General features: G+C 46.1%; 1 protein-coding gene across 5 annotated transcripts in view; it reads left to right on the forward strand.

Moving 5' to 3' along the window:
• Positions 1 to 25453, forward strand: part of Bcas1 (brain enriched myelin associated protein 1) — a 73598-nt gene extending 48145 nt beyond the window's left edge. For 2 of the 5 annotated variants that reach the window (XM_021631252.2, XM_060382774.1), the window contains 5 exons: positions 1826 to 1867; positions 6877 to 7044; positions 18674 to 18739; positions 22833 to 23108; positions 24450 to 25453. In XM_021631252.2, the coding sequence (XP_021486927.2) occupies positions 1826 to 1867; positions 6877 to 7044; positions 18674 to 18739; positions 22833 to 23108; positions 24450 to 24524 (627 nt within the window). In that variant the 3' untranslated portion in view covers positions 24525 to 25453. The remainder of the gene's footprint in view (positions 1 to 1825; positions 1868 to 6876; positions 7045 to 18673; positions 18740 to 22832; positions 23109 to 24449) is intronic. The other 3 variants (XM_060382775.1, XM_060382776.1, XM_060382777.1) reach the window with 3 other exon arrangements.

The following is a 25453-nucleotide window of genomic DNA, read 5'->3' on the forward strand; positions in this document are numbered from 1 at the left end:
CTGACTTGCTCACTATGGTCTGCTCAGCCTGCTTTCTTATAGAACCCAGGACCACCTAGGTGGCACCACCCACAGTGGGCTGTGCTCGCCCACATTGATCACTAATCAAGACAATACCCCAGAGACAATGCCTGCCTGCCAAGATCAGGAGGCATTTTTCTCAGTTAAAATCCCCTCTTTCCAGATCTGTCTAGGTTTGTGTCAACTTGGCAAACACCAACCAGTTCATATGCCAAGAAGGCAGCATTCCTTGTAAATAGCTTCTGACTGTAGCATTATTTCCTCATCAACAGAAGCTTTCCAGAAATGTTGGGTTCTTCTGTCTTCAAGATGTCATTGATACGGAAACAAGACTAATAGAAACAAACAGTTCAAGCCGATAATCCTAACGAGGAAGACAAGTTCACAAGCAACAAATGGGAACTTGGCCTTCAGAATAGTGTCCTCCACTCTCTAGCTGTTTATTTAGCAAATGACCTGGCCTACCTGTGAGTTTCTTACACTATAAACAATGGTCATACACGTGTTGTTTGAGATACATCAAGGGAGGTAAGGTATGGTGGGTGGCTGAGAGTTGCCTTCTCTTCTTCCCCTCCCTGTTACTAAGCAGAACTTAGAACACATCTCTAAGTGGTTTTAACCTAGAATCCAAGAAAAAGACACAGAAGGTCTGGGAGCATTGTGGTGTCATTTGCAATGTGTTTAGTTTCTGGGAAATTCTCAAACCAGTCTACAGCTATCAACACCCCACACACCAAATCTTAAGAACACTGAAGAAAAGATAATATCAAGAGGACCTCCAGAGTCATAGCCAACTAACAGAGGGTTGCATTGGCCTTTGGAAGAAGCAGGATGCCTCCTTTCCTGTCTGGGGCAGGACTCTAGATGCCAGGTGACTCCAGTCACCTGGAGTGTCTGAATTAGAGTGTGTGGAACCCCAGACCCTAGTCTTTCATGGACTATTCCAGTTAGGCTGAACTTGAGCACGTGAGTTGGCTAGTGTAGGGAGCAGCCCTCAGTGCTGACCAAGGACTATGGTCAGATAAGATTGAGGATCCCCTTGTGAGATGGGGATGCATTCTTGCTCAAAGACAACCTGGGGCTCATTTCTCTGGTCCTCTTAGAAAATGTCCACAAGAAGTTTATCTGTTTTACCTAACAGCAGTTTATCCGTTTTGCACAGTGTTGAGGGACTATATTTTTCTCTTCAGCTAGGGATGTAGCTCAGTTGGTAGAATGTTTGCCCAGCGTGCAGGAAGCCCTGGATTTTCTCTCGAGCAATACATATAGTGAGTATAGAACATGACATAGTGCATACCTGGAATCACAGTCTGGGAAAGTGGAGGCAGGAGGATCAGAAGTTGAAAGTCATCTTTTGACTATAGAGTGAGTTCAAAGCTAGCCTGAAATGTATGATATTGAGAAATAATAATAACTATTACAATATATATTACTGTATAGTTATTATTATTGTTAGTTTTTATTGGTTATTAGAAAATGTAAAGCAGATGTTTGTTTGTTTGTTTGTTTGTTTGTTTTTTCCCACAGCCACAACTCTGTGACTCATGTTTTCTGTGACATTCCTGGTCCATGCATACTCTATCTGTGACACTGTGTTTGTTCTTTTGTTGCATTTTGAAATATACAAGTAGGATTATCTTGCTGTACCATTTGCCTTTGTGGAAGCCTCCTTTGAGAGGTCAACATTAACAGTTCAATATCTGAAAACCACCCTACTGGACTGGTAGACCAGATAACCCTTTGCTTTCACATGACTTATGGTCGTAACATCTTGACTTTTGCTTTTGTTTTTATCTTCCTCTAGTCGGTTAAGGAGGATTCACTTTCCACAGGTGCAGAGGAGAATGTAAGTGACTCAGTGCTATCTTCAATCATTCCACTGTCATCATGGTGTGCAGGGCCATTGGGTGTTCAGCTGGGGGAATCCCTTGTTTTGCACATCCTGCATTATACATCTACTGTAGACTCTTTCATCCCTTTTCACGACCAGGTACCTAGAGGGGACCAACACGGGATGCAATTCTTTTTCAATCCCAATGAATCTATGCAAAGTTAAATGCAAAATTAGAGAATTTCTTTTTCTAGCTTGTCATCCTTTAGGGGCTGAACGAGTCTACTGCACATTAGTAATGGCTTTGTACATCCTTACGGGATGGGGTTGCATCTTCTGCTTTACCCTGCTTTGATTGCCCCTTCACCTTTGTTTCCATGGTTACCCAGATTCTCACTAACTTGGGGTAGTGCTTGGGTCCATTCATATGTATCAGGCATAAGAATGTGTTACAGCAACAATCCAGATTTTGCCTCTACTGGAAAGCTGACCCCAGGAGTCTGCACTTGACAGGAGGCTGATATCCTGGTATTTCTGGCCTTTAATGTTCTAGAGAAAGTCAAAATTTTTAAATAGTACATTCATGTCCAAAGAGATGGTGTACATGAGCTCTCTCTCTCTCTCTCTCTCTCTCTCTCTCTCACACACACACACACACACACACACACACACACATATACATACTCAAAAATGTATCTTTTGAAAATGTCATCCTGAGAAATTAATAAATGGAGCCTTGGTAGCTTCAGGGCCAAGACAGCAGCTCTCAATGTTGAAAGCAGTGCAGACACTGGGCATTTTTATATGGGGATAAGTGAATTCACAGCTTCTTAAGATGGCTATAGGACATGATCACTTTGCCAAAGTAAAATGAGCTAATTCTTATGGAGTCTCTTGTTCACTTACCATGAACAGCGTGCTTGCCTTCATTTTTCTTTAGTTACTGGAGCCAAGTGGATGTTGGAAATCCAAATATTTTCCCTGAAATGTTAGTCATAATAGGAGGTGAACATTGGCGTGGCTATGTATGATCCCTTTCATATAATTTTTATTTTCATTGGAACATATATAATCAATTCACATGGTATTAAGTTACTAAGGACATTTTCGTACAAGTATGTGATATACTTTAAGTGTGCTACTCCCATACTCCTCCCTCCTCTGTCTTTCTATTCCCTTCTCCAGTTCTCATTGTTCTCCTTACCTATGTTATGACTCTTAGTAGGAGAAAAATATTGACAGTCTGTTAGTTTTGTTATTTTTGTTCCTTTCCTCCCTTATTTTTGTTTCTTTCCTCCCTTTATTTCTTTCTTTCCTTTCTTCTTTTATTTATGGAGCCAAAATTAATAGCTTGGCAAAGCTCAAGCCTCTCATGGTTCCAGAAAGTTCTTGTGAATTTACTGGATATTTTCTAGGAACCCAGAATCTTCTTACCTACTAACCTGGAAATCATCAGTGAGCTTGGAGATTCTGAGTTCTCTAAGATTTTGGAGAAAAATCAATGTATTTATTCATCCTAGGAGCCCTGTAGCTCAGGAGCTAAAATCTGGAGTTGATCTGAAACACTCAAGTGCGTTTCACTTTGTACCATACACTTAACACGGGAATATGACTGAATTAATAGATATGTTCCTAATATCAAAAGATAACACAGAGTTATCAGGGATGTGAAGAAAAGCAAGACATCTTTTGTGAAATGAAGAAATGTTTTAGACATTGCTTTTTTTCCTTGCTTAGTCCTACACTTTACAATTCTAATTTTTTTAAAGATTTATTATGTGTACAAAGTTGAGCCATCTGCACGTACACGTGCGTGCCAGAAGAGGGCACCAGATCCCACTCTAGATGGTTGTGAGCTAGCATGTGGTTGCTGGGAATTGAACTCATGACCTCCCGAAGGGCAGCCAGTGCTCATAACCTCTGAGCCATCTCTCCAGCCCTACAATTCTAATGTTAAGGCTCCACATTTACCATCTAGCTGCCCATCACTTGGAGAAAACGAGACTAAAGAGTTATGACCCCATATCTCTTTGTGCATCGTCTCTGGATGCTTTTCCAGGTGGACCCAGGCAGGAAACACCTTTTGCAGGGAAGGCTGGCTGTCCCGGGCAGCAGTTGCTGGTGAGTGGCAGATAGCATAGTGAGTGCTGGTCCTACCGTAGGTTTGCTAGTTCCCAGAGAAATTATGTTTTTTTTTTTCAGCCAGCTAGGCATTTGGGTGGAGTGGAGGAGTATGTAAAACAGAAATTCACTTCATTTCTTCCTCCCTGGAGAAGCAACGGCATTCATTGCAGCAACAGCCGCACCCCCTCACTTTAGGAGAGTTAGAGGCCGTTGACCTTGCTCCGAGAGCCTTGTGACTGCTGACATCTGGAGTAACGTGGTTGAACTGTCTTTGTTTTGTTTAACACGTTTTCAAAAGCCAGCGCACGCACAGCCCACCGTGATGCCCTGAGCTGAAGGTGGAAGTGATATCAAGGTCACATTTTCATGAAAAGAAAGACCAAGGCCTTTGAGACCGTGAGCGTCTAGAGCCTCTTCTAATCTTTGATTCTAATCCTATAAGAAATAAAATCTGGGCCAGCAAGATGGCTCAGCAGGTCAAGGCATTTGCTGCTAAGCCTGACAAGTGTGAGTTTGATCCCCGAGACACATATGGTAGAAGATGAGAACCAACTCCTCACAGTTGTCTATCATGTTCATGCCCCCTCACAAACACATACAAATAAATAAACATTTCTAATACTGAGGAATAAATAAAACCTATCTTGGCTATAGCAGTTATGGAATAGCTCAGGTTTTGGCCTTGGTTGGTTGAATTATTATAACTAATGAGACTTTATTATAACTAATCTTTCCTTTATGCTAACATAAAATCAGAGCAACCGATACTTCTTAGTAAGGGATCTGTCAGCTGCATCTGAAAAAGAAAACAAAAACAAAACCCTAGATGAAAAAGAAAACAGCATTATTGGCTGCCGTTGGTACCCTACATGGCTTGATCTGGGCTCCCCCCGCCCTCCCTGCCCCAGCCTGGCCTGGCTGTGGCTACAGCTTCAAAGCCTTGTCTAGAGGAGGGAGACTCAGCTTTTGTCAGGTTATGCCATGGTAACAGATGAATCCTAAAGCTCAGTGTATGTCCACTTTATAGCCTCCTTCATAAAAGACAAGGACGCAATCACCCCAGGCCAGCCTCAAACCATGTCACCACGGATGACTTTGAACTCGGATCCTCCTGCCCCTGCCTCCTGAGTGCTGGGATTGCAGTCTTGTGCTGTCACATCTAGTGTATATGGTGCCGAGGATCAAACCCAGGGCTTTTTCCATGCTAGGCAAGCACTCTGCCAGAGGACCCTCATCCCCGGCCAAGCTCAGCAACAGCCTCTCTGTTTAGTTCTTTATTTTGCTAGGCCAGTGTCTATTGGCCCCAGCTACTCCGTGTAACTTTTTTCTGCTAATATCAGAGCAAGGGAGCAGAGAGAAGACAGTGCAAGCAAGAGTGAGCCCTGCTGGGGCTCCTGAAGCACTGGTGGCTCACGGTTTAAGGTACACCACGCACATTCTGATGTTACGAACCAGCTCCTACCAGTAGTACAAATCGTCTCATTAGGAGTGATTTTCCCTCTAGGCCCTTGTACACAAAGGATCAAAATGCTTCAAAGACAGAACCATCTCGGATCCAGGGTTAGGAGGACAAAGGCTGTTCTCACCTACTCAAGAACCATCTCCCACCCTTCCACCCTTGGTACGGAAACAGCTCTTTTATGGCCATGAGGTAGTGAAAGTAAGGACGAAGTCCCAGAAGACCAAGGACAGCAGAGACAAAGGATGGAGAGGGTCCAAGTTCTTAGAGGACGGCAGAGCCTCAAATGGATGTAAAAACATCTAGCTGTCAGGTGTTCTGTTTCACTTGCCAGCAGGAAACCCATTCTCCTCAAAATGGCTACTGACCTCTGATTGTAGCCAAGTCATCCAACGACAAGTGTCCAAGTCCTCATTTGTACAACAGAGATAACGTTACCTTTGTAACTATGACTCGGGGTCGTGCGTGCGAGGTACCTTGTACAACAGCAGGCATGGAAAGGGGCGGCTACTAATATAACCATCTCTAAATGGACCCATAAGTCATTGGGTGCTCCAGGTCATTCATGGTCATGGGGTAAACAGGCTTGATGTTCACACCAGGAGGAACCGTTATCATTAGCTGAGTGTTTATGGTACCGGTTACACGCCTAAGAATTTGGCATGTGTTGCCTGATTATTCATGATCTTTCTTAGTCACTGTTCTATTGCTGTGACAAAACACCATGACCAAGGCGACTTATTTAAAAAAAAAAAAAAAAAAAAAGCATTTAATTGGGAGCTTGCTTAGAGATGCAGTGGGTTAGCCCATGACTATCGTGGCAGGAAACATGGCAGCAGGCAGGCAAGCATGGTGGTGGGACAGTAGCCAAGAGCTCACAGCTGATCCACAAGCAAGAATCAGAGAGAGAGTAAGAGAGAGGTGAGAGAGCGCTACCCGGATTGGGGTGCCTCAAAGCCCACTGTAATCCTTCCCCAATATTTCCACCGTCTAGCAGTCAAGCATTCAAACACGCGAGCCTCTGGGGGCCGCTCTCATTCAAACCGCCAAAGGATCTCCACACAGGCCGGATCTCTACACAGTCTGCTCTGGGGGCGGACTGAAGAGAAGCTTAGTAGAAAGGAAGGTTAGAGGAGACTCCTGTCTATGCCTCGACCCTTCAATGGGAAAGGAATTTGCCAACTTCACTCCTGCCTGCCTGCCTATCTGTCTGTCCGTCTGTCCATCTGTCCATCTGATTATCAGCAATCATATGTCTGTAAGCTCATTATTTACATCCTGAATGTTACCTCTTGAAGATTTGCCTGCGTAGAAACTAGCCACAGCTACTCTGCCGACAGAACAACCCAGAGTCCTTCATAAAACATGCTTTGGGGGTAAAAGTTGGATGTGAGGGGGGTTGTTTTGTTGTACTTTCTCATTACCTGGCAAAATGATCCAGGTGGTGTGTGAGTCGCCAGTAGAGACTGTGAGGTCTGAGGAGGTAGAATCCACCTTACGGACTGTGGATCTCAATGAGGAGGAGGCCCAGCCTGAACCCACAGACGTCAACGTCAAAGAAGAAAGCAAACCCCGGCGGACCCCTCTGATGGTGTTTCTCAGACAAATGGTAAGCCACTTCCCATCCATTAGCACAGAGCAGCCGTGCCTGCCCATCTTCTGAGAGGAGGGGCGGCCCCACCCACGTGTGAGGTGTGACTGTGGAGAGGCGTGAGGACTACGGATGGGCTCAGTGAGAAATTCCCTCACCCGCTCATTCCAGCATAAGGCCTGCTTCTGGCCAATATTCTTTAACTCTGACAATCCCCTTTTTTAGTAAATTAGGAGCATTTTAGTTATCAATTTTGACAACGGTATCCACCCAGACGTCAATTTCGTTACTGGCTTTGTACCGTACGTTTGACTTTTGCTTCAGTTGTCGGTAACTGTTAACGCTTTCTCTCTCGTTGTGATAATGAAGTGAGCTTTCCTTTTATTCAAGTGAACTGTTTACATAAAGAACATAAGAATCCACAAAGGTGGGGCTGGGGAGATGGCTCTGTGGTTAAGAGCACATGCTTCTCTTGCAGAGGACCAGGTTCTGTTCCCAGTGCCCACATCAAGTGGGCATCACAACCATCTGTAACTCCAGTTCCAACAGACCACTGCCCTCTTGTAGCCTCTTAGGATACTGCACACATTTGGTGCACAAACAAACAAACACACACACACATACACATTTTGAAAATAAGAGAAATCGTAAAGAATATATAAATTAAAGCAGGCCCTTAAAAACAACCTCAGGCACTTTCTGGATTAAATCCTAACCTGTATAACCTAGAGCCAGGCGTAGTGATTTTATTTACACGTGTAATCCTAGCACCCAACAGACTGGGGGGGATTCCAAGCTCATTGCCACACTGTGCCACCCAGTGGGACTCAGGCTGCAAAACAGAAAGGCCAAAGCTGCAGACGGAAGCACAGAAGTTCTGAAGGTTGACGTGTGAGATGTGAAGGGCCTAGGCTGTTCAGAGGCAGCCACAGTCACCTCATCTTCTTACGGAGGGCATGTATGGCTGGCTGCAGAGCTTGGTCGGTAAATTCGCCGAGCTCTCAGTCTGTGCGGCACGGGAAGAATGTGGGCAGACACTTTTGGGTCCCTGTGACTCTCAAAATCCGGGAACTTAAACAGCAGAAGAAAACTGAAGTCAGCCTGGTGAGGGCAGCAAAGCCCAGCGAAGAAGAGCCAAGGGCAGCAAAGCCCCACGAACAGCCATTGGGTTAATTCTCTTTTAATGAAGAGCAAGGCTTCCACCATGAGGCGCCTCTATTTTCATACTCGTGAGTCTAATCCTTTTAGAAAGACACTCTGCAGTTTCGTAAGTTCCGCCCGTCAACGAGCATGCAGATAGATAAAAGCCAGCCAAAGCCTTGCAGGTGGGGAGCCAGGCTTATGAGATGGGGTCAGCGGGGCCCTGTTCTGTTCTTGTCGGCTCCTGACGTGGAGGCTGAAGAAGCAGTGGGCAGGCCGAGGCTGGCCCCCACCTCTCTCTGAAGGTGAGAGTCTGAGGCCAGTGAGATGGCTCGGCAGGCAAAGGCACCTGCTATCAAGCTTGACAGCCTGAGTCTGACCTCCCAAACTCATGTGGCGGCAGGAGAGAAACGACCTTGGCAAGTCATCCTCTGACCTCCATAGGTGCACCTCTGCACCCTTGCATGCACGCATGCACGCACACACATGCTCACACACTAAAACTGCACAAGGCCGGTGAACTGGGTTCCAGCCCCAGAACGTATGTGAAATGCTGCTGCCGCAGCACACATCTGTCACCGCTGCCCTACTATGGAGCAGAGGGAAATGGAGACGGAATTTGTTAAGAGCTCACAGACCACTTGGCCTGGTGGTCCCAGCTGGCAGCAGAGACAAGAGAGACACTATAGAGAATAGCAGGAAATGACTCCCAAAAGTTGTTTTCTGGCTTCCATACGTGTGTCACCATACATGAGGGCCTGCCAACACACACACACACACACACACAAATAAATAACAATTTTTTGAAAAAAAAAAAAAACTGAGACTTTCACACTCACTTTTACATGACACCAGTAAACATATTTGGCCAATTTCTGGCAGCTCATCTAAATGACGAACGGAATTGCTGAATTCTTCACCATACGAAAGGCAGCCAAGCCAGCTTTCTTGTTTCTGAAGAAAGTGGAGAAACACGGGAAGAATCCACAAATAGAACTAGTGCCTCTTTCAAATCACCGATGCGGCTAGCTTCACTGAAAAGGGGAGAAAAAGACAAGACGCTCTAAACATAAGCACAAACACACCCCAGAGTCCATCTCCAGCAAAGCCTTGAGCTGGGGGAGGCTCTTGACAGTGCGACTTTATTCCTCTGCGCTGTCTGTCGGACCGTTCCCCACAGTGAGAACCAGGTCATCCAAATGTTTGATCAAAGCTACAGGCCGAGGAGGCCTTTGGAGCTGGCCATCCCAGCATGGAAAGGCAAGGACTCACTCTCCCCAGGTGACTCGTACTGACCACTGCGCTCACTGCTCTTCTCGCCTGCAAACTTGAGCCATTCTTTTTGTTTCAACCCAGACCAAAGTTTCGGTGATTATTAGATTCACACCACCACCATCCCCCAAACTCCCAGCATCCTAATTGTCTTTCTGTTTTGTTTTCCTTAAAGCATGCTATCAGCATTGCGATGCACTCTGATGCATGAGACAAGGTTTTCTGCCCCTAAAGGCATCCCCACTGTCACTCCAGCCCATTCAGGTCACGTCCCTGTCCCTGTAGGTCTGGGGTCCATAGCCCTGAGACGGTTCCACCTCACTGCTTCAACAGTTTCCTTAACTTCCAGTGAGTGGATTTATCACCCTCAGATTATTCTGTCGGTTCTTACTGCTCACCTTTTCCATTTTATTCGTTCACTGTTCGACAGAGAATCACCGGCTGCCTGGACAGGCCCGGCACGAGGGAGAAAGCAGTAATTAAATAACCATTCCCTTGAGGGGGAAAAAAATCCTCATTTTCAACTCTGCTCACACTTACTGTACAGGCCCCAACATCTCACACGCAGTCTCGCCTGCATGAAGGACATACACACACTTAAAAAAATATGTTTACATGTATTTATTTTGTGTGCTGGGGAGGATGCATATGTCTAGAGGTGAGAGGGCAACTTCCAGGAGTGGGTTCTCGGCTTCCTTCACAGGACAACCTGAGTCCTCAGAATGAGACTCAGGTTGTCAACCTTGGGCAGGCACCTTTCCCTGCTGGGCCACGCCTCAGCCTTTACAGCCACTTTTCTGTCTGTGTATTAATGTCCCCAGTGGGGAGATCCCTGGAAGCTGGATTACTTTCAGGAAACTTCCTTTTTTGTATTATATTTGTAGTCTCAACATCGAGTTAAAATCTTTGTATTTCTACAGACATCCATGCAAGGAGCCTGCCCTTAGGCACTGAAAGTAGACATAGCATGTAACCCAGAGCCAAGGGTTAGGGCAACTTGTTAAAGCCATAACCAAATGCTTCAAGCTTATTTTTACATGAATAGAAAATTATTAGAACAATTTACTTAATAGAAAACTCTCGTTTGTATACAGTTTCGCTAGCCTGAGAGTTGCTTGTCCGGCCTCTGTCTCTCTTCTTTTCCTTTCTGATGATGCATTTTAGTGTTTTATAGCAAACTCTTTGCTGAATACTTTTTTTTTTTTTTCAAACAAATGCACTGCTGTATTCATTTCATTACTTTCCTTTTGTCAATTTTGGTTGGTTGGTTGCTGTTTGTTTGTTTGTTTTGGTGTTTTGAGAGAAGCTTTCACTATTATGGTTGAAATTCACCAAGTGACCCAATCTGCCCTCAAACTCATAGCAATCCTCCTGTCTCAACACTGCCAAGTGCTGGGATTACAGATATAAACCTCTGTGCCCCTTTCGCCTGGTTCATTTCTTGAGAAGTAATTTTCTTTCCAGAAATCAACCTCTTATATATTGGAAGATCTTAATTTCTGGTATAACTATATGTCAGATGAAAGAAAATAGAATAATATAAATCCTAACATTGCATTCCACACAGACTAAAGCACCAAAGTTCCACAGGCTCCTACAAGAACTCCAAATAATTGCAGGGAATGTGTAACATCAGGCGGGCAGTAAAGAGAAACGGATTTTTACACATGCTAATCAGCTGCATGTCAAGAAACTGACTGTTTGAAATGCTCCTGTCTTTTTATAGCGTGAGTAGGCAGAGGGCTGTGTTCATGTACCTAATCACCAGGTAGGCAGATTCAAAACCAGAAATGTGGGAGATAGAAATATGTAGATTTCACATTTCTAATCTGTCAGCATAATGACACCCTGCCTCTGGAAAGCCCACTCTCCCTCTGCACCAGTTTTACCTATGCTATCCTATTTCACCCTCCTTCAGGGTCTTTCTCCAGATGACTGGTTTTATAAGAAAATCCGGCTGAGGGAAAGACTAGGAGGTTTAATGGTGAGCCAGCTAAAGTCCCAGAGAAGGAGACAGCCAAGGAGCCTGGTTTTCCGTTAATCACATTCAATCGAATAGGCTAATAAACCTTCAAAAAATAGGATCTGCAGGGGAAAGGAAGGTGGTTTGAAATGAGACTTGTGTAACAAAACAAAGAAGTCTTTGGGCCAAAATTCAGAACCTCAAATTTCCCTTCAGGTTATCAAAATATTAATAAGGGGGTGAGGAAGAGATGGCTCAGTGGTTAGGAGCAGTTAAGACTCAGGTTGGCTCCTAGCATCACAACTGCCTGTAATTCCAAACCCAGGGACACAGAGACAGACAGACAGACAGATAGATTGACATACTAATTAATTAAAGCAAAGTAGTTTGTTTTTTTTTTTAAGTCACATGAGGCCCAGCTGTAATAAACACTACTATTCCAAGTGAGCACCAGGACTCAGAGACTAAAGAGGGTCTGAGCAATACTCCCAAACCCTAGAGCAAACTCTGAGTTTGAAGTCTTGTGTTTTATCCCATTTCTGTTGTTTCTAAAGCTGCCCTTTGACATGGGCCCTCCTGCTGCTTCCTGTGCAGCTGTTGGTGTCTGTGGAGTACAATGCAGCTGCGCTCCATCTTGGAGGTTCTCTCGCCAGTGGTTTCCGTGCGACACTGTCTTTATACATTGGGCTACTGGGCTTACTTCAAATTACAGGGCAAAAGAGGAAAATTAGTCCATGGCTTATGTTAAGCTTGGGTATGGAGTTCTTGAATATGTTTGTTCTTATGATGAAAGTTACTTCAGGAAGATCATGTATATGACTAACCCAATTCTGTTTCAAATGGACATCCTGGCAAAACGGAAAACTGAGATGTATCACCTCTGTGGACCTGGAAATGTCTTGTAGATTTGTTTCCTTGGATTTGAGTTAATGAGGTTGAGTTAGGAAACATTATTGCTAACACTCTCACTACTAAAATCTTACCTCCAAGCTGAGAGTGGTGGCTCACTGTAATCCAGCGTCAGAACAGGGAGGTAGAAGGATCAGACGTTCAAGGTCGTCCTTGGGTACATATTAAATTTAAGGCCACCCTGGGCTACATGAAGCCCTGACTCTAGATAGATAGATAGATAGATAGATAGATAGATAGATAGATAGATAGATAGATGATAGATAGATAGATAGATCACCCTACTTGCTTGAGGTGATGTTTGTTTTTTGGTTTGTTTGTTTGTTTTTTGAGACATGATATCTCCATGTAGACCTGGCTGTCCTAGAACTCACCATGTAGATCAGGCTAGCCTTGTTGCCTGGGTGAATCCACTTCTGGTCCAGACCTTTGAGGTAGGAAGATACATGGCTTTGATCCAGACATTGAGGCAGGAAGACACGCCTTTAGTCTGAGCCACACCTTCTGCTGGAAGCCTATATAAGGACGTGGAAGAAGGAAGCTTTTGCTCTTTGCCTGCTTGCCCTCGCCCTGCTAGCACGTCCACTCCTTCACTGGCATTGGAGCCTATCTCTCTGGGATTCCAGCACATACAGAAGAGAACTGAGACAACTAATCTTGTGGAGTAAGCAACTACTGGATTCTTGGATTTTCCCTTCACAGCCAGCCATCTTTGGATTAGCTGAATCACATACTGTAAGTTATTCCAGTAAATCCCAGACACATAGATAGATAGATAGATAGATAGATAGATAGATAGATAGACATTCATTCTATCAGTCCTACGACTCTAAAGCGCCCTGACTAAATCACCCATGGTACCCATCTCCCCAGCGCTGGAAGTAAAGGCTTGTGCCACCACACCCATCCTACTTCTTTTAACTGTCAGCTTTGGCTGAAGGGTCAAAATCCATTTGCATTCCTTTCCAAACAAAATGTGAACTGACCACCAAATGTTCCTGCTCAAATGTCGGCCGTCTGAGTGGCCCATGTTGAAGGCAGCTCCTAATACTCCATAGAGCATCAACTTATCAAAATGCAGAGCACCATGCAAGCAATCAAAACTGGCATCATTAATATGCAAGGCCCAGATGCCACAGCCAGACTCTTGTCTCCAAACTGCAGGCTGAGATACTTCACCTTTAGTCTCATGAATAAAACCACTCATGAAACGAGGTACTCAGCAGAGAGTAGGGACAGCTCAGAAATCACTTCCAAGCCTCTAAACTTTTCTACACAGCACTAAATTGTCTCCAAAAGAATTTTAGTATCCTCAAACAGTAACTGCTATTTTTGACAGCTGGTAAAAATAATCCTCGGTGGTTACAGTTGTTTGGATGGTAAAGCCAGACCTGGATTATCTGAGTTGTTACTGAGAGAGGGTTCTGGGAAGTTAGGAAGAAAAAAGTTGGGTGAGAGAGGGCAGGGGGAGGGACTGTTACCCATGATAGGGATTGTTCCAGAAGTGGTCTCAGATGAACTTAATGATATCTTTGTCTGAAGCCCCAGCCAGATAGCTTGGCGTATATACAGCTTCTTGTCCTCAAAATGAATGGAGAAAAACCATCCGCAGACTTGGGGGACTCGGTCTCATTTTTCCTTAAGAAGGATGGAATTGGCAGCGGTGTTCCTGAGAGCCAGGAGGTCTGCTCTCACACTGCCAGCACAGCAGAGTTACCAACCCCACCCAGTTCTCCTCCAAGACTATCCAAGAGACAGCGGGAAAGGAGGCAAGCCCAAGTCTTCAGCTGGAGAACCGGCTGTGGAGCACTAACCTGAAATAAGGAAAGTCAAGTTCAGCAGCGCTCTTTCAGAATATGACTCTTACTGTCAAGTCGTGGAAGGACCATGCCTCTGCCCTGATGTCCATTGCTTTATTTTGTTTTTTTGTTTTTGTTTTCTTCGGTGTTTTTTTTGGATTAAAAAAATGTTTCATTGTTGGTGCACACCTTTGATCCCAGCACTTGGGAGGCAGAGGCAGAGGCAGAGGCAGGTGGGTCTCTGAGTTTGAAGGCAGCCTGATACACATAGGGAGTTCCAGGACAGCCAGGGCTACATGGAGAAACCATGTCCCCCCCCCCCCCCGCCAAAAAAAAAAAAAAAAAAAGCAAACATGTGATTTTGTTCATGCATGTTGTTTTGATTACTTTTCTATTGCTGTGGTAAAATACTGTGATCAAAGTAACTTATAAAAGGAAGTTTATTTGGGCTTACAACTGCAGAGAGAAAAGAAGTGCATGATGGCAGAGGCATGGTCTTGAACTGAAAGGAAGAAGAGGAGAATAACAATGGGGAGAAGCTCTCAAAGCCCACCCCTGGGTGACATACTTCCTTCAACAAGGCCACACCTCCCGAGCCTCCCCAAACAATGTCACCAACTGGGGACCAAGTGTTCAAAGGCCAGAGCCTGTGGGGAACATTCAAATTCAAGCCACTACACATGTGTTTGTACTTTGCAACTAAACATTTTCCCAGGAGGAGATGAGTATCTCATTTGGTAAACCGTTTGATTTCCAAGTATGAGAACCTAAGTTTCACCCCCAGAGCCCATTCTTAAAAGGTCAGGCATGGTAGCACATGCTTGTAATCCCAGCATGGAGGAAGCAGAAATAGGCAGATCTGTGGGGTTCCCTGGTCAGCCAGCCTAGCTAAATTGGTGAGTTCCAGGTTCAGAGAGAGACTGTGTGTGTCAAAAAACAACAGGTAAATGCTTTCAAGGGAATTTCACTCAGTGTTGACCTGGGGCCTCCAAATTCACATGCAAACAGCTACACAAGGACACCTCCCACTCACCCACACAGACAAACACAGTCCCGGGGGCCTAACTGATGTGGACGGAAGCCATGTTCTGAAGGCCATGCTGGCGTGCGAGTGAGTATAAGAGCTCTCTCTACACAGTCTAAACCCAAGGACCAAGTGAGATCGCAAAGTGTCAAAACATTAACAGATGGTAGGAGGGCTAACAGCACTATCCAAAGGAGTCGGTTGCCATTTCTCAACCTCCTCAGGCAAGACTGAGCCTTTCAGCACAGAAGAGGAGACCCACAGGGGACACAGAGGAAGGAAGAGCCAATCTCCATGCCCAAGGATCTAAATTCCACAGAGGGGACACGCCGGTCTTTACCAAGAGCCCTCCATGAATCCCACAACAATTGAGGCTTCTGAGAAAAACTCCTGGAAGCAAGGAACCACGGTTGTCTGGGTTCAGTGTTCTGTTGCTGTGAAGAGACACCATGATGAAGGCAACTCGGATAAAAGGAAGCACTTGATTGAGAGCTTGCTTACAGTTTTAGAAGAGTAGTCCATAATCATCACGGTCGGAAGCATGGCGGCACACAGGCAGGCATGGTGCTGGAGACGTAGCTGAGATCCTGATCCACATCCATGGGCAGCAGGAAGGGAGAGGCAGAGATGGACAGACTGACTGACTGATTGGGCCTAGCAAAGCCCATCCCCAGTGACACATTTCCTCCAAGTCTACACCTCCTAACCTTCCTCATCCTTCTCCAACAGTTCTATCCTTGGGAACTAAGCATTCAAATACATGAGCCTATAGGAGCCATTCTTATCCAAACGCCCCAGTGGTGCATGCTGGTAAATCCCAGTTACTCGGAAGGCTGAGGCAGAAAGATGGCAAGTTCAAGGCCTGCCCGGGCATTGTGACAGATCCTGTCTTAAAAAAGGAAGAAAAAGCAAGTTCAAGTTCACTGGGCTTGGCGGCACCCCGGCCTCCATTCCTGACCAATCAGGAGACACATGTTAAGGCTGTACCCTGTACTTGGCGTGCTCTGGAGATTTGGCTTTAGGGCTAGGGAAAGATGCAGCAATCCCCACACTCTGTCCAAACTGTCGGTGGCCCTAGTCGGTGCTTCTGTTTGGAGAGCAACACTAAGTCAGATGTTAGAAGACCAGTGAGTGGACAAGTCCCAGGAACATCTGGACGTGAGGTTCATCAGCCTGTCTTCTCCAAGCCCGAGTTAGCTTGCTTAATCTAATTTCAGTTTATCTAACTCAAATAATCTAATTTCAAGTAAACGTTCAACCATCGATAGTTGATTGAGTGCTGCCTCCCTCCTTGGGGTGGGAGAATACAGATGTGGCTGAGAGTATGGAGCCAGGACTCGCTGCCCGCCCGCTGTCACAGCATGGGACTCTTAACAGGCTAGTCCCACGCCCCACCTCACCCCTACCCCACACACACACAGGTGCTTCTGAGCTTCATTTTGTTTGCTCATAAAGTGAGACAGATAATGAGTCCCCTCTTTAAGGTTCTGCTGCAGTGAATCATGCACATCTTTCTCTTTTCCCACCGCGCCTGCACTCAGCGGCCACTCAGCGTCAGCCTCGCCCTTATCTCTCACACCTGGAGCATCATCTCTCAGACAACTTAGGCTCACCCCTCAATGCACTTGAGTACCTGTAAGGTTTTCTTTGTCATGCATGTTTGGCATGGGTGCTTATGAGCATGTATGTCTGGACACAGTGTGTGTGTGTGTGTGTGTGTGTGTGTGTGTGTGTGTGTGTGCACATGTGTGCCTGTGTGCCTGAGGCTGGTGTTGGTCTCTTGGTTGAACAAGGAGCTCTCGGATATGACTAGCCTAGCTAGCCTGATTTTCAGGAACCCTGCCTCTACCTGCTGTGACCTGAGACTACAAATACCCACCCACCTTCCTGGGGTCTGGACTCTATCCTCACACCTGCTGCTGTCCTGGAAGGTGCTCTAACCATTGAGACAGCTCCAAACCTGCCTCTCATGCGCTTAGGACTAACTGTTCTTGGCTGTGCATTGTGAGTGCATGCTGTCTGCTGAAAGAACGGCTCAGGTGGTAACTGTGAAATTGGGAGTCTCCTCTTTGCCCCACACTGCTTAGGCCTCCCTCAGTTCCTGCCCAGCTGGGAGGAGACCATGCTAAGCAATAACTAGCCATTCAAAGATTAAACCTGAGTCAGTATTGCTGATGAGACCTGAGTGTTCATCATCGCCTCACGTGGGTATGGGAGTGCATCAAGCACTGGGCATCACAGCAAGCACAGTGGAAGCCCAGGGTGAGCCCGAGTCTGGTCGTGGCCAGTTAGAGCACTGATGTGCTCAGAACCCCTCCTGGGTGGGGGTGGGGGGCTGTTTAACAAGGTGGCTGAGCCCCAGGCCCCTATCCGTCTCTGATTCAGCAGATCTGGATCTAAGCAGGTGTGAAGAATTTGCATCTTTCTAACAAGAATTTGCATCAGGTGAGGCTGATGCCTCTGTGCCTGAGGCCATGCTAGCCTAGCTCACTTGGTTGTAGGAATCACGGATGCAGATTCAACTAGATGAAGCCACTGGCTCCAGGGGGCGCTAAAGGATGGGGAATGGGCCTCCCACTAACTCAACTCTCCAGTGACTGAAAATAGCACAAAGACTTAGAAGCAGGTGGTACCAATGGAATGCTAAAATGTTTGTTTATCACTTCATTCATTCATTCATTCATATCTTTAACCACTTTCTCCTTCCCCTTTTGAAAGAGGACTTCATTTAGCCTAGGCTCTCCCGTGGTCCTGCTCCCTCATTCCTTCCTTCCCTAAGTGCTGGGATTACAAGTGTTTCCCTGGAGAGACAGGAACGTCCATCCACCCCATACTGGGGGCCAGTGACTGAGCAAAGTAGCCACTCCTCCGAGGTCTTACGGTGCGAACTTCCAGAGCGTGAGCGAGGGGTTACTTACAGGAGCTGGGGTGACCCCAAAGTAGCTGCAGCACTGGAAGGTCTCACCTCAGCATGGATGACGATGAGCTAGCTAGATGGAGCCTCTCCCTTCTACCCCAGTTAACCTTCCACACACTGTGTTCTAGCTCCCGGGAGGGGAGGGGAGGAAGGAGTGGCTGGAATCTCAGGTGAGGGTCTAATGCCCCCTTCCCCCGAATCCCGCTTCTATGAGGGACAGTCAACAGGCCTAATTTTGAGGCTCCCTTGCAGCAGTCACAGCTGCTCCATGGCTGTAATGCCCAGAAGATAGCGTTCTGCAACAACAGCCGTGGCCACAGGAGCCAGCCTCAACACTGGCAATTTGCTCACAATCTATTCATCCCACAGTTACCTAGTCCCAGGGCATGGGACTTCAGCTGCTCCCTTTGGGAAGCTAACGCTGGAAGTCCATGGGACTCTGATGACATAAACACCCACATCTCTATGAGTGACTTTTTATTCCAGTTGCTTCTTCTAGTTCTTGATCCTAAACCTCAAGAATGAATGATGAGGGTCTTTGCTTTTTTTTTTTAAGTGTGTGCACCTGTCTGTTGTCTCTGTGTGGTGGTCACTGAAAGGACACTGTCTGTTTGTTATTGTAGTCAGTGAAAGGGAATGAAGGGATCACCCGCTCAGAAGAAAGTAATGGGAAAGACTTCGGCTGCCAAGTAAGTGACCTTCAACTCAGTCTGGTGGTGGGTTTAGCTGGTGCCTCCTCCCTCTTCTCCAGACTCATTTTCAGTGCCACTCTCAGCCTTCTGTGAAACGTTTCCTGATTAAGCACCCAGTGTCTACCCAACAGTGTTGGGCTTTGCGGACATGGTATAGAGTCCTCCGCTAGGTGGCACCTGTTCTTCTCTCTCTTCGTGTGGAAAATGTCTTCCCAGCCTTCAAGTTTTAGCAGAAATGTCTCCTCCTCAAAGAAATCCTATGCCCTTCGGTCATCCCTGCCATCTTGTTTGTTCATGCACAATATTGTAATGATTCTTCTGTCTTTCCTGATTCTTCTTAGCCTTGTCAGGTGCTTCCGGTTTTCTAGTTCCTTGTGTGATGTCTGGCGCAGAGCAGGATGAACGATGCTCATTTCCTTACCGTCTTTACTATTGAACAGAACAGTCTATGTCTGCATGGGATCTTCCCTTTAAGAATGGAACCACTGGGCTGGGCAGAGGCCCAGCAGCTCTCTTAGTAGGGGGCGTGCCTCGCATACCCAAAGCCCCTGGTTCTGCTTTGAGGGTGGAACTGGGCGGGGAAAAGGGTGGAACTGGAGGGTGGAGGGAAGAGAGTGCCCCCTGGTGTCTCTTCCTATAATCATGGTAAACTTTTGGAATTCGGCCCCATCTGTCTGACCTCATTTAAACTGAATTACAACTTTATTCCAAACACAGCCACTGAACGGATTCCTTTTCAAGGTATGAACTGGAGTTGCATAATTCAGCCAATTGTCATTATTATTGAACTGTTGAGAGGGAATGACCATTCTATTGTGTTGCTCATATCACATGAATCTACAGCTTAATTCAGAATATGGTCTAGAGTTTCTACTCATCATAACAATTAGAAAACATCTGTATGTGCTTTTTTTTATATATTTGAAATATAATATTAGAAAACATAGTGTTTTCAACTTTTTTTTTGTATCTAGGTTGGACCTCCAAATCTATAATCTCAGCCACTTTGGAGGACAAATTTTCAAAGGTTAACCTTGGAAACATAATAATTTCCTTTACACAAAAAGGAAAATATGGGCCAGAGAGATTACTCAAGGAGCAAACGCTGGCCACGCTAGCCTGTCAACCAAATCCCAGACCCTCAGGAAAAGCTGGATGTAGTGGTGTGCATCTGTAACCCCAGCGCTTCTATGGAGAAACGGGAGGCAGAGACAGAATCTATCGAAGTTCATGGGCCGGCTGGCCTGAATTACACAGCACAGCATCAAAAGTAGCAAGAGAGATCTGCCTCAGTAAGAAAGGAGAAAACTGACTCCTGAAAGGTGTCCTCTGACACACACACACCAAACACACGCTACACAGACCACCCACCCACACACACACACACACACACACACACACACACACTAGTTTAAGAGGACAAATTCCAGTTGACTGTGTAGTTGCCCTGGATCCTGCAGGGAGAGAGCCATACCAATAATTTTAGTGATTCTAAAACTGCATTGAAGTTCGTGGCGCTGAGTCAGCAGGAGACTTCCTGCTGTTTATCTGGAGGCTCAGGGTCTATTTGAGAACCCCACCTCCAGGGCCTGACACTTGGCACGTCGTTGTCGTGGGGAGATGGCAGAGGCTTTGCTTCATTTCGGGGGAGAAGGGAAGCGGATCCCTGTCCTCTGAGGCTGACCCTCTCGTAGGTGTTTGTAGAAGCCTGAGTGCTCCTAGCCTCGCATGGCCTCCAGACCCCGAATAAGGTGGGACATGCCGGTAGCCTTGGGTTTCCACTTTCTGCCTAGCTGGTCCCCACGCAAATATTCCTGTCAGAAGTTCTGAAAAAGAGTCAGACTTGAGGTAAAAGTGTCAAGTCTTCAGCGTTTGATCACAGAACGAGTCTCGCTCTCAAGTCAATCGGATGAAGCCAGGCTTGGTGACAAAGACTTGAGGAGCTGCAGCAAGAGGCTTTGAAAGTTCAGGACCAGGCTGAGCTAGAGAGTGAGTTCAAGGCCACCCGGGCAACTTAGCAAGCCCCTGCCTTAAAGCTTAAGATGCTGGAAAGGTGCAGAGGACCTGCCTACCATGTGTGAAGCCCTGGGTTCAGTCCTAGCACCATACACACACATAATCAGAATAATAATCAGATTCTTTTTACACTTATTTTATTTTTAAATATGTATCTTTTAATTATATGTTTGTCTTCATGTGGGTATGATCACGTGGGTTCGGTGCTTGGGGAGATCAGGTGAGGGTGTCAGAGGCCATGGAGCTGGTAGCTATGATTGATGTGGGTGCTGACCTCTTCCATATAATTTAAGGAAGTTCAGAGGTTTGCGAAGCATCTCAGGCTCCTGGCCTTCCCAAGGAACATCGTGATAGGGTTCCTCTTCATCCCAAGAAATCAGTCACTCTGGGCTCCCTATGCTACTCAGGGATTCTCCTCCATGTGTTAGTACTTGCTACAGCTTTGCCTGCTGGGAAATGACGGGGACACGTGGCTGCAGAATAATTTGAAGGGTGTCGGCTACAGCTCAGGGCATCTGGGTTCCTGGAGAGCTGCAGTCTCCAGGAACTCAGGCTCAGAACAGCCTGTCGGCTTGTCTTCGGCATCTTCCTCGGGTCTGTGGGTTCACTGATGGAAGCCACTGGTTTTATCCTGGGTCAACACTGCATCTCTGCCATCAGACTCCCTGCCTGGGAACCGGTCAGGACTCCGTGAACCAGTCTGTAGACCCACATGGAGGGGGTCAAACGTGGCCTATGGGATAGTAGTTATACTTCCATTGTTTGCTGTGACTTTCAAAGCGGCTGTTTTAAAGCTAATACTGGTTGTATTTCACAAGAGTTTATTATCGAGGTCTCAGAAGCCTCCTGTGGGGGGATGGGTCACGTAGAGACCTGAGCAGCCACTAGCCCATGGGACGGTGTATGTGACACTGAGTTCATCAAATTTCCCCCACTACTCCAACTTGCCTCCCCTGCACCAAAACCAGAGTTGCTGAGACCCATGTCCACCTGACACCGGAGAACTTCCTTGGGCCTCGGCTCGCTCACAACCAGGGAGCAAGATTTCCCCTGCAGTTCTTCTCTCTCTTTTCTGCTTTTATATTGTCTGTACTGGTGGATATCTGAGTTCAAAAACACCATGAGAAAATGATTTCTACATCCTGCCAGATTGGGGGGGGGGGGGGGTTGGCTATATGTAGCTATAGTTTTGCCAGACTCTTCTAGGACTGGACTGGGGTTTCTACAGCCTTTATATTGTAGATACCCTGCAGGGTGTCTCATTTTGGTATTGAAAGATGTCCATTAAAAAAAAAAAAAAAAACCCAAAAAACTAAAAATAAGCATGGGGTTTTAAAAAAAAAAAAACCTACTTTTTCATGAAATAAAAGGATAGTTTCACATAAAAATACAGAGCATATAAAATTATGAATTTCAAAATGAGCACCCTCAAGAAATAAGCCACTTGTGCTAATGGGAAACGCTCTCAACACTGGTCTGTGCATAAAGAAAGGGCTTCAGGAATGGCTGGATCCACGCGGATTTCTTCAGAAATTTCTCAGCTCTGCTTTTTCTTTTTCTCCCCCCCCCCCCCCCCCGTGTTGACTTCCTGTCCGGGCATACTTTTTCTCTCTTGAAACGTAGTCTCAAAGGTCCAGGCTTATATCTTCACAGCTTCAAATCCGATGGAAGTGTAGTCAAGCTGCTTGGTTATTCAATCGATGCTCTATCAGATCAGCTTCTGTCTCCAGCTATCTTGTAGGTTTCATGGGGTAGTTCTCATTACTGCCTCCCTTACAGGTGAGGAAGCTGAGGCTCTGGGGGGGGGTTAAGCAACTCAGCCCAAGTTCTTTATGTAGACCGCCGATGAACAGAGAGCGTGCTTGCAGGGAAAGCACAATTGAAAAATGGACTGTTTCAAGATAAATACATAAATATGTGTCCCCTATGCACAACCTTAATGATTTTTCCCCCACATCTTACCCAGACTCATCTCCCAAATCTGAACATCTCTGTTTTAACACGTTTACCTCTCTGCTATGTAAAGACTCGCCCTTCAGACAGTAAACAGGAGTTTTGTTTGCAATTGCTGTAGACGTCAAACTCTCCGGAGAAGACGCCCTCGCCCCCAGAGCCAGAGCCCGTGGGAACAGCCCAGAAAGGCAAGGAGACCTCCTCAAAGGACAAGAAATCGGTGGACAAGAAGTCAGTGGCTGAGACCAAGCAGAAGAGCAGCAAACAGGATGCCAGAGAACCAGCGCAGGGCGCTCAGCAGCCCACGGTGGAATCAAACTCCCTGCAGAATGGGGACAAGACCCCAAAGAGGTCTGAGAGGCGGCGACAGTCCCTGGGGGGCTTCCTGAAGGGCCTGGTAAGCGGCCGGGGCATTTGCTGCTGCTTTCTGTGCACAGAGCGCCATCAAGGCGTATACATCACGGTTCAGTGCCGTACTATAGAGGTGATATGTAACATAAAGGGTATTGTATGCTGTATAGGGTATATGTACACTAGACCATATGAGTACTATACATGACATTATAGTGTGATCACACACACACACACACATGCAAAATCAAAAACTCTACTGTGTCATGTTCTCTATACTAGACTCTGTGGCAGATTGTGTGTGTATGTTAAGTAAGAACACTGTGTGCCCCCTTGTTTTAAGGTTCTTTCTCATACTAAAAAAAGAACCCCCAGTAACAGTGCCTCTGGTCCATGTGACATGTGTGAATCTCAACTCATGGGTGACAAAAAAAGAAGTTGTGTTCAAAGGCCAGAGATTCTATTATCCCTTGGTATGAAATCCTGCAAAATCTAGGTTTAGCGGTGCAGGCCTATCACCCTCACTCTCAGGAGAACTGCTGTGTGTCCAGGGCTAACCTGAGCGAACTAGTAAGTTCCGGGACAGCCTGGGCTACCCAATGAGATGCTATCTGGAAAAATCAAACAAACGAATGAAGAAAAAGAAAAACTGTAAAGTAAGGGAAAGTCACGTGTTGCAAGGGTTTGTAAGTGGGAGATGGCCGAAGACAAGGGAGGTACACGCTTTGATTTAGGTGGTGCTGACGTGACCACTTGTATTAGTCTGAGCTCATAGAGCTGTATGCAGGAAGGACTATGTCCGAGTTACACTAGACAGGAACAGTTTGAGCACAACAGTACAGCCATAACAGCAACTGCACGCCTCCCCCTGCCGCACCAGGACAGTAGAAAGGCTGACCCTCCCCCTGCCCGGCACTTGCATGGCCCTGGGAATGGAGCAGACTAAATCCAAGGGAGAGGAAGATGCCAAATAACAGACAGTAAGACCACTTCAGATAGTGATGAGGAACAGATCAGGGCACCATCTTGTGAGACACTGAAGGAAGGAGTAACTCAACAGTAACTTGGGATGAGCTGTCTAGAATGAACTAGGAAGTTCCCCTGACCCCAGGACTGTTCGAAGTGTGTCACAGTATGAGCACACTTTATCTTGGGAGCCACCATCTGAGATGGGCTTGGGGACTCTCTCTTAAAAGCCAAAGAAATCAAATCATGACGTGTCTGAGATTTCACAAAACCAGAAAGCAGCGTCGCTAGATGTTGAAGCAGGACGCTTATCCGTGACTAGGTGTGGTCACTCGGCACAGGACCCAGCTCAGAACAGGTGTGTGGTAAGTCCTCCTTGCCACTGTTGGTCTTATACCGGCTGCTTTACGTTTTTCTCCAGGGACCAAAGCGGATGTTGGATGCCCAAGTGCAAACAGACCCCGTAACGATTGGACCAGTTGGAAAATCCAAGTAAACAAACCACCCAGTTCCCACCGGGTTCTCCCATCCGTCTCCGAGCTGTGTATATATTTGTTTTTCTCCTGGCCAGCCGGTGGAATTCTGCCTGCCACTTCAACCTGAATTGATGTAGATCAAGGTGTATTATCTACGTCTCCGGTCCGGTCTTTCCTGGCAGATAAGTGTAAAAATGGGTTAGCAGGTTAACTAGTTGATCGAGGGGACCTGCTGAGTGCCAGGTGTGGGAGAGAGTAGGTAGTTAAAGGCATCTGTGTTAAGTTAAGGAAAAAAAAACAAAAAAACAAAAAAAAAAAAAAACACAACATGGCAGTAAGTTGCACAAGAAAAATGCTTATAAGAAAAAGAATATTCTGCTTTGTAGCAAGTGTAGATTCATCCTCTAAGCCTGAGGGGGGGAAGGAAAAAATATTTTTTTTTTCCAGTTTACACTTTGGGGGAGGAGGAATCGGGGCAGGCCCTGCCCTGGGCATCTGCCAACTTTCTAGAATGGAATGTGTGGGCTGTAGAGAGGAATGGGGAAGAGTTGCTTTTCAAATAGGGTCCTTGAAAGTGAAGGGGAGTGATTGACTGCAATGATTTGGGGAACAATTATTTCTGAGGTGCAGGAACAAGGGCACAGATTACCAACTCCAAAAGAAAAACAGAGGAAAATGAACTAAAGCTGCAGGTTTATTTTGTAACACAAGGCGGCACCAAGACCTCCGCTTTTCCCTTTGCATCCGGCACCCCTAACAAAGACTTGTCTCTGCAATATTTCATTATTAATGTTTCTCAGATGGCTGAGGGACCTGCTTCATCTGTTCCGTCTGACACTTATCTCACGCCTGTCTGTAATGTCCTAATGTTTTCATGATGTGCTCTGATAAAAAAAAAAAACCTTCCCCTAACCCAGTTAATAAAAATTGACAGAAGATTATGCAAATA

This window comes from Meriones unguiculatus, chromosome 4 (assembly GCF_030254825.1).
Source record: "Meriones unguiculatus strain TT.TT164.6M chromosome 4, Bangor_MerUng_6.1, whole genome shotgun sequence".
Classification (NCBI taxonomy): Eukaryota; Metazoa; Chordata; class Mammalia; order Rodentia; family Muridae; genus Meriones; species Meriones unguiculatus.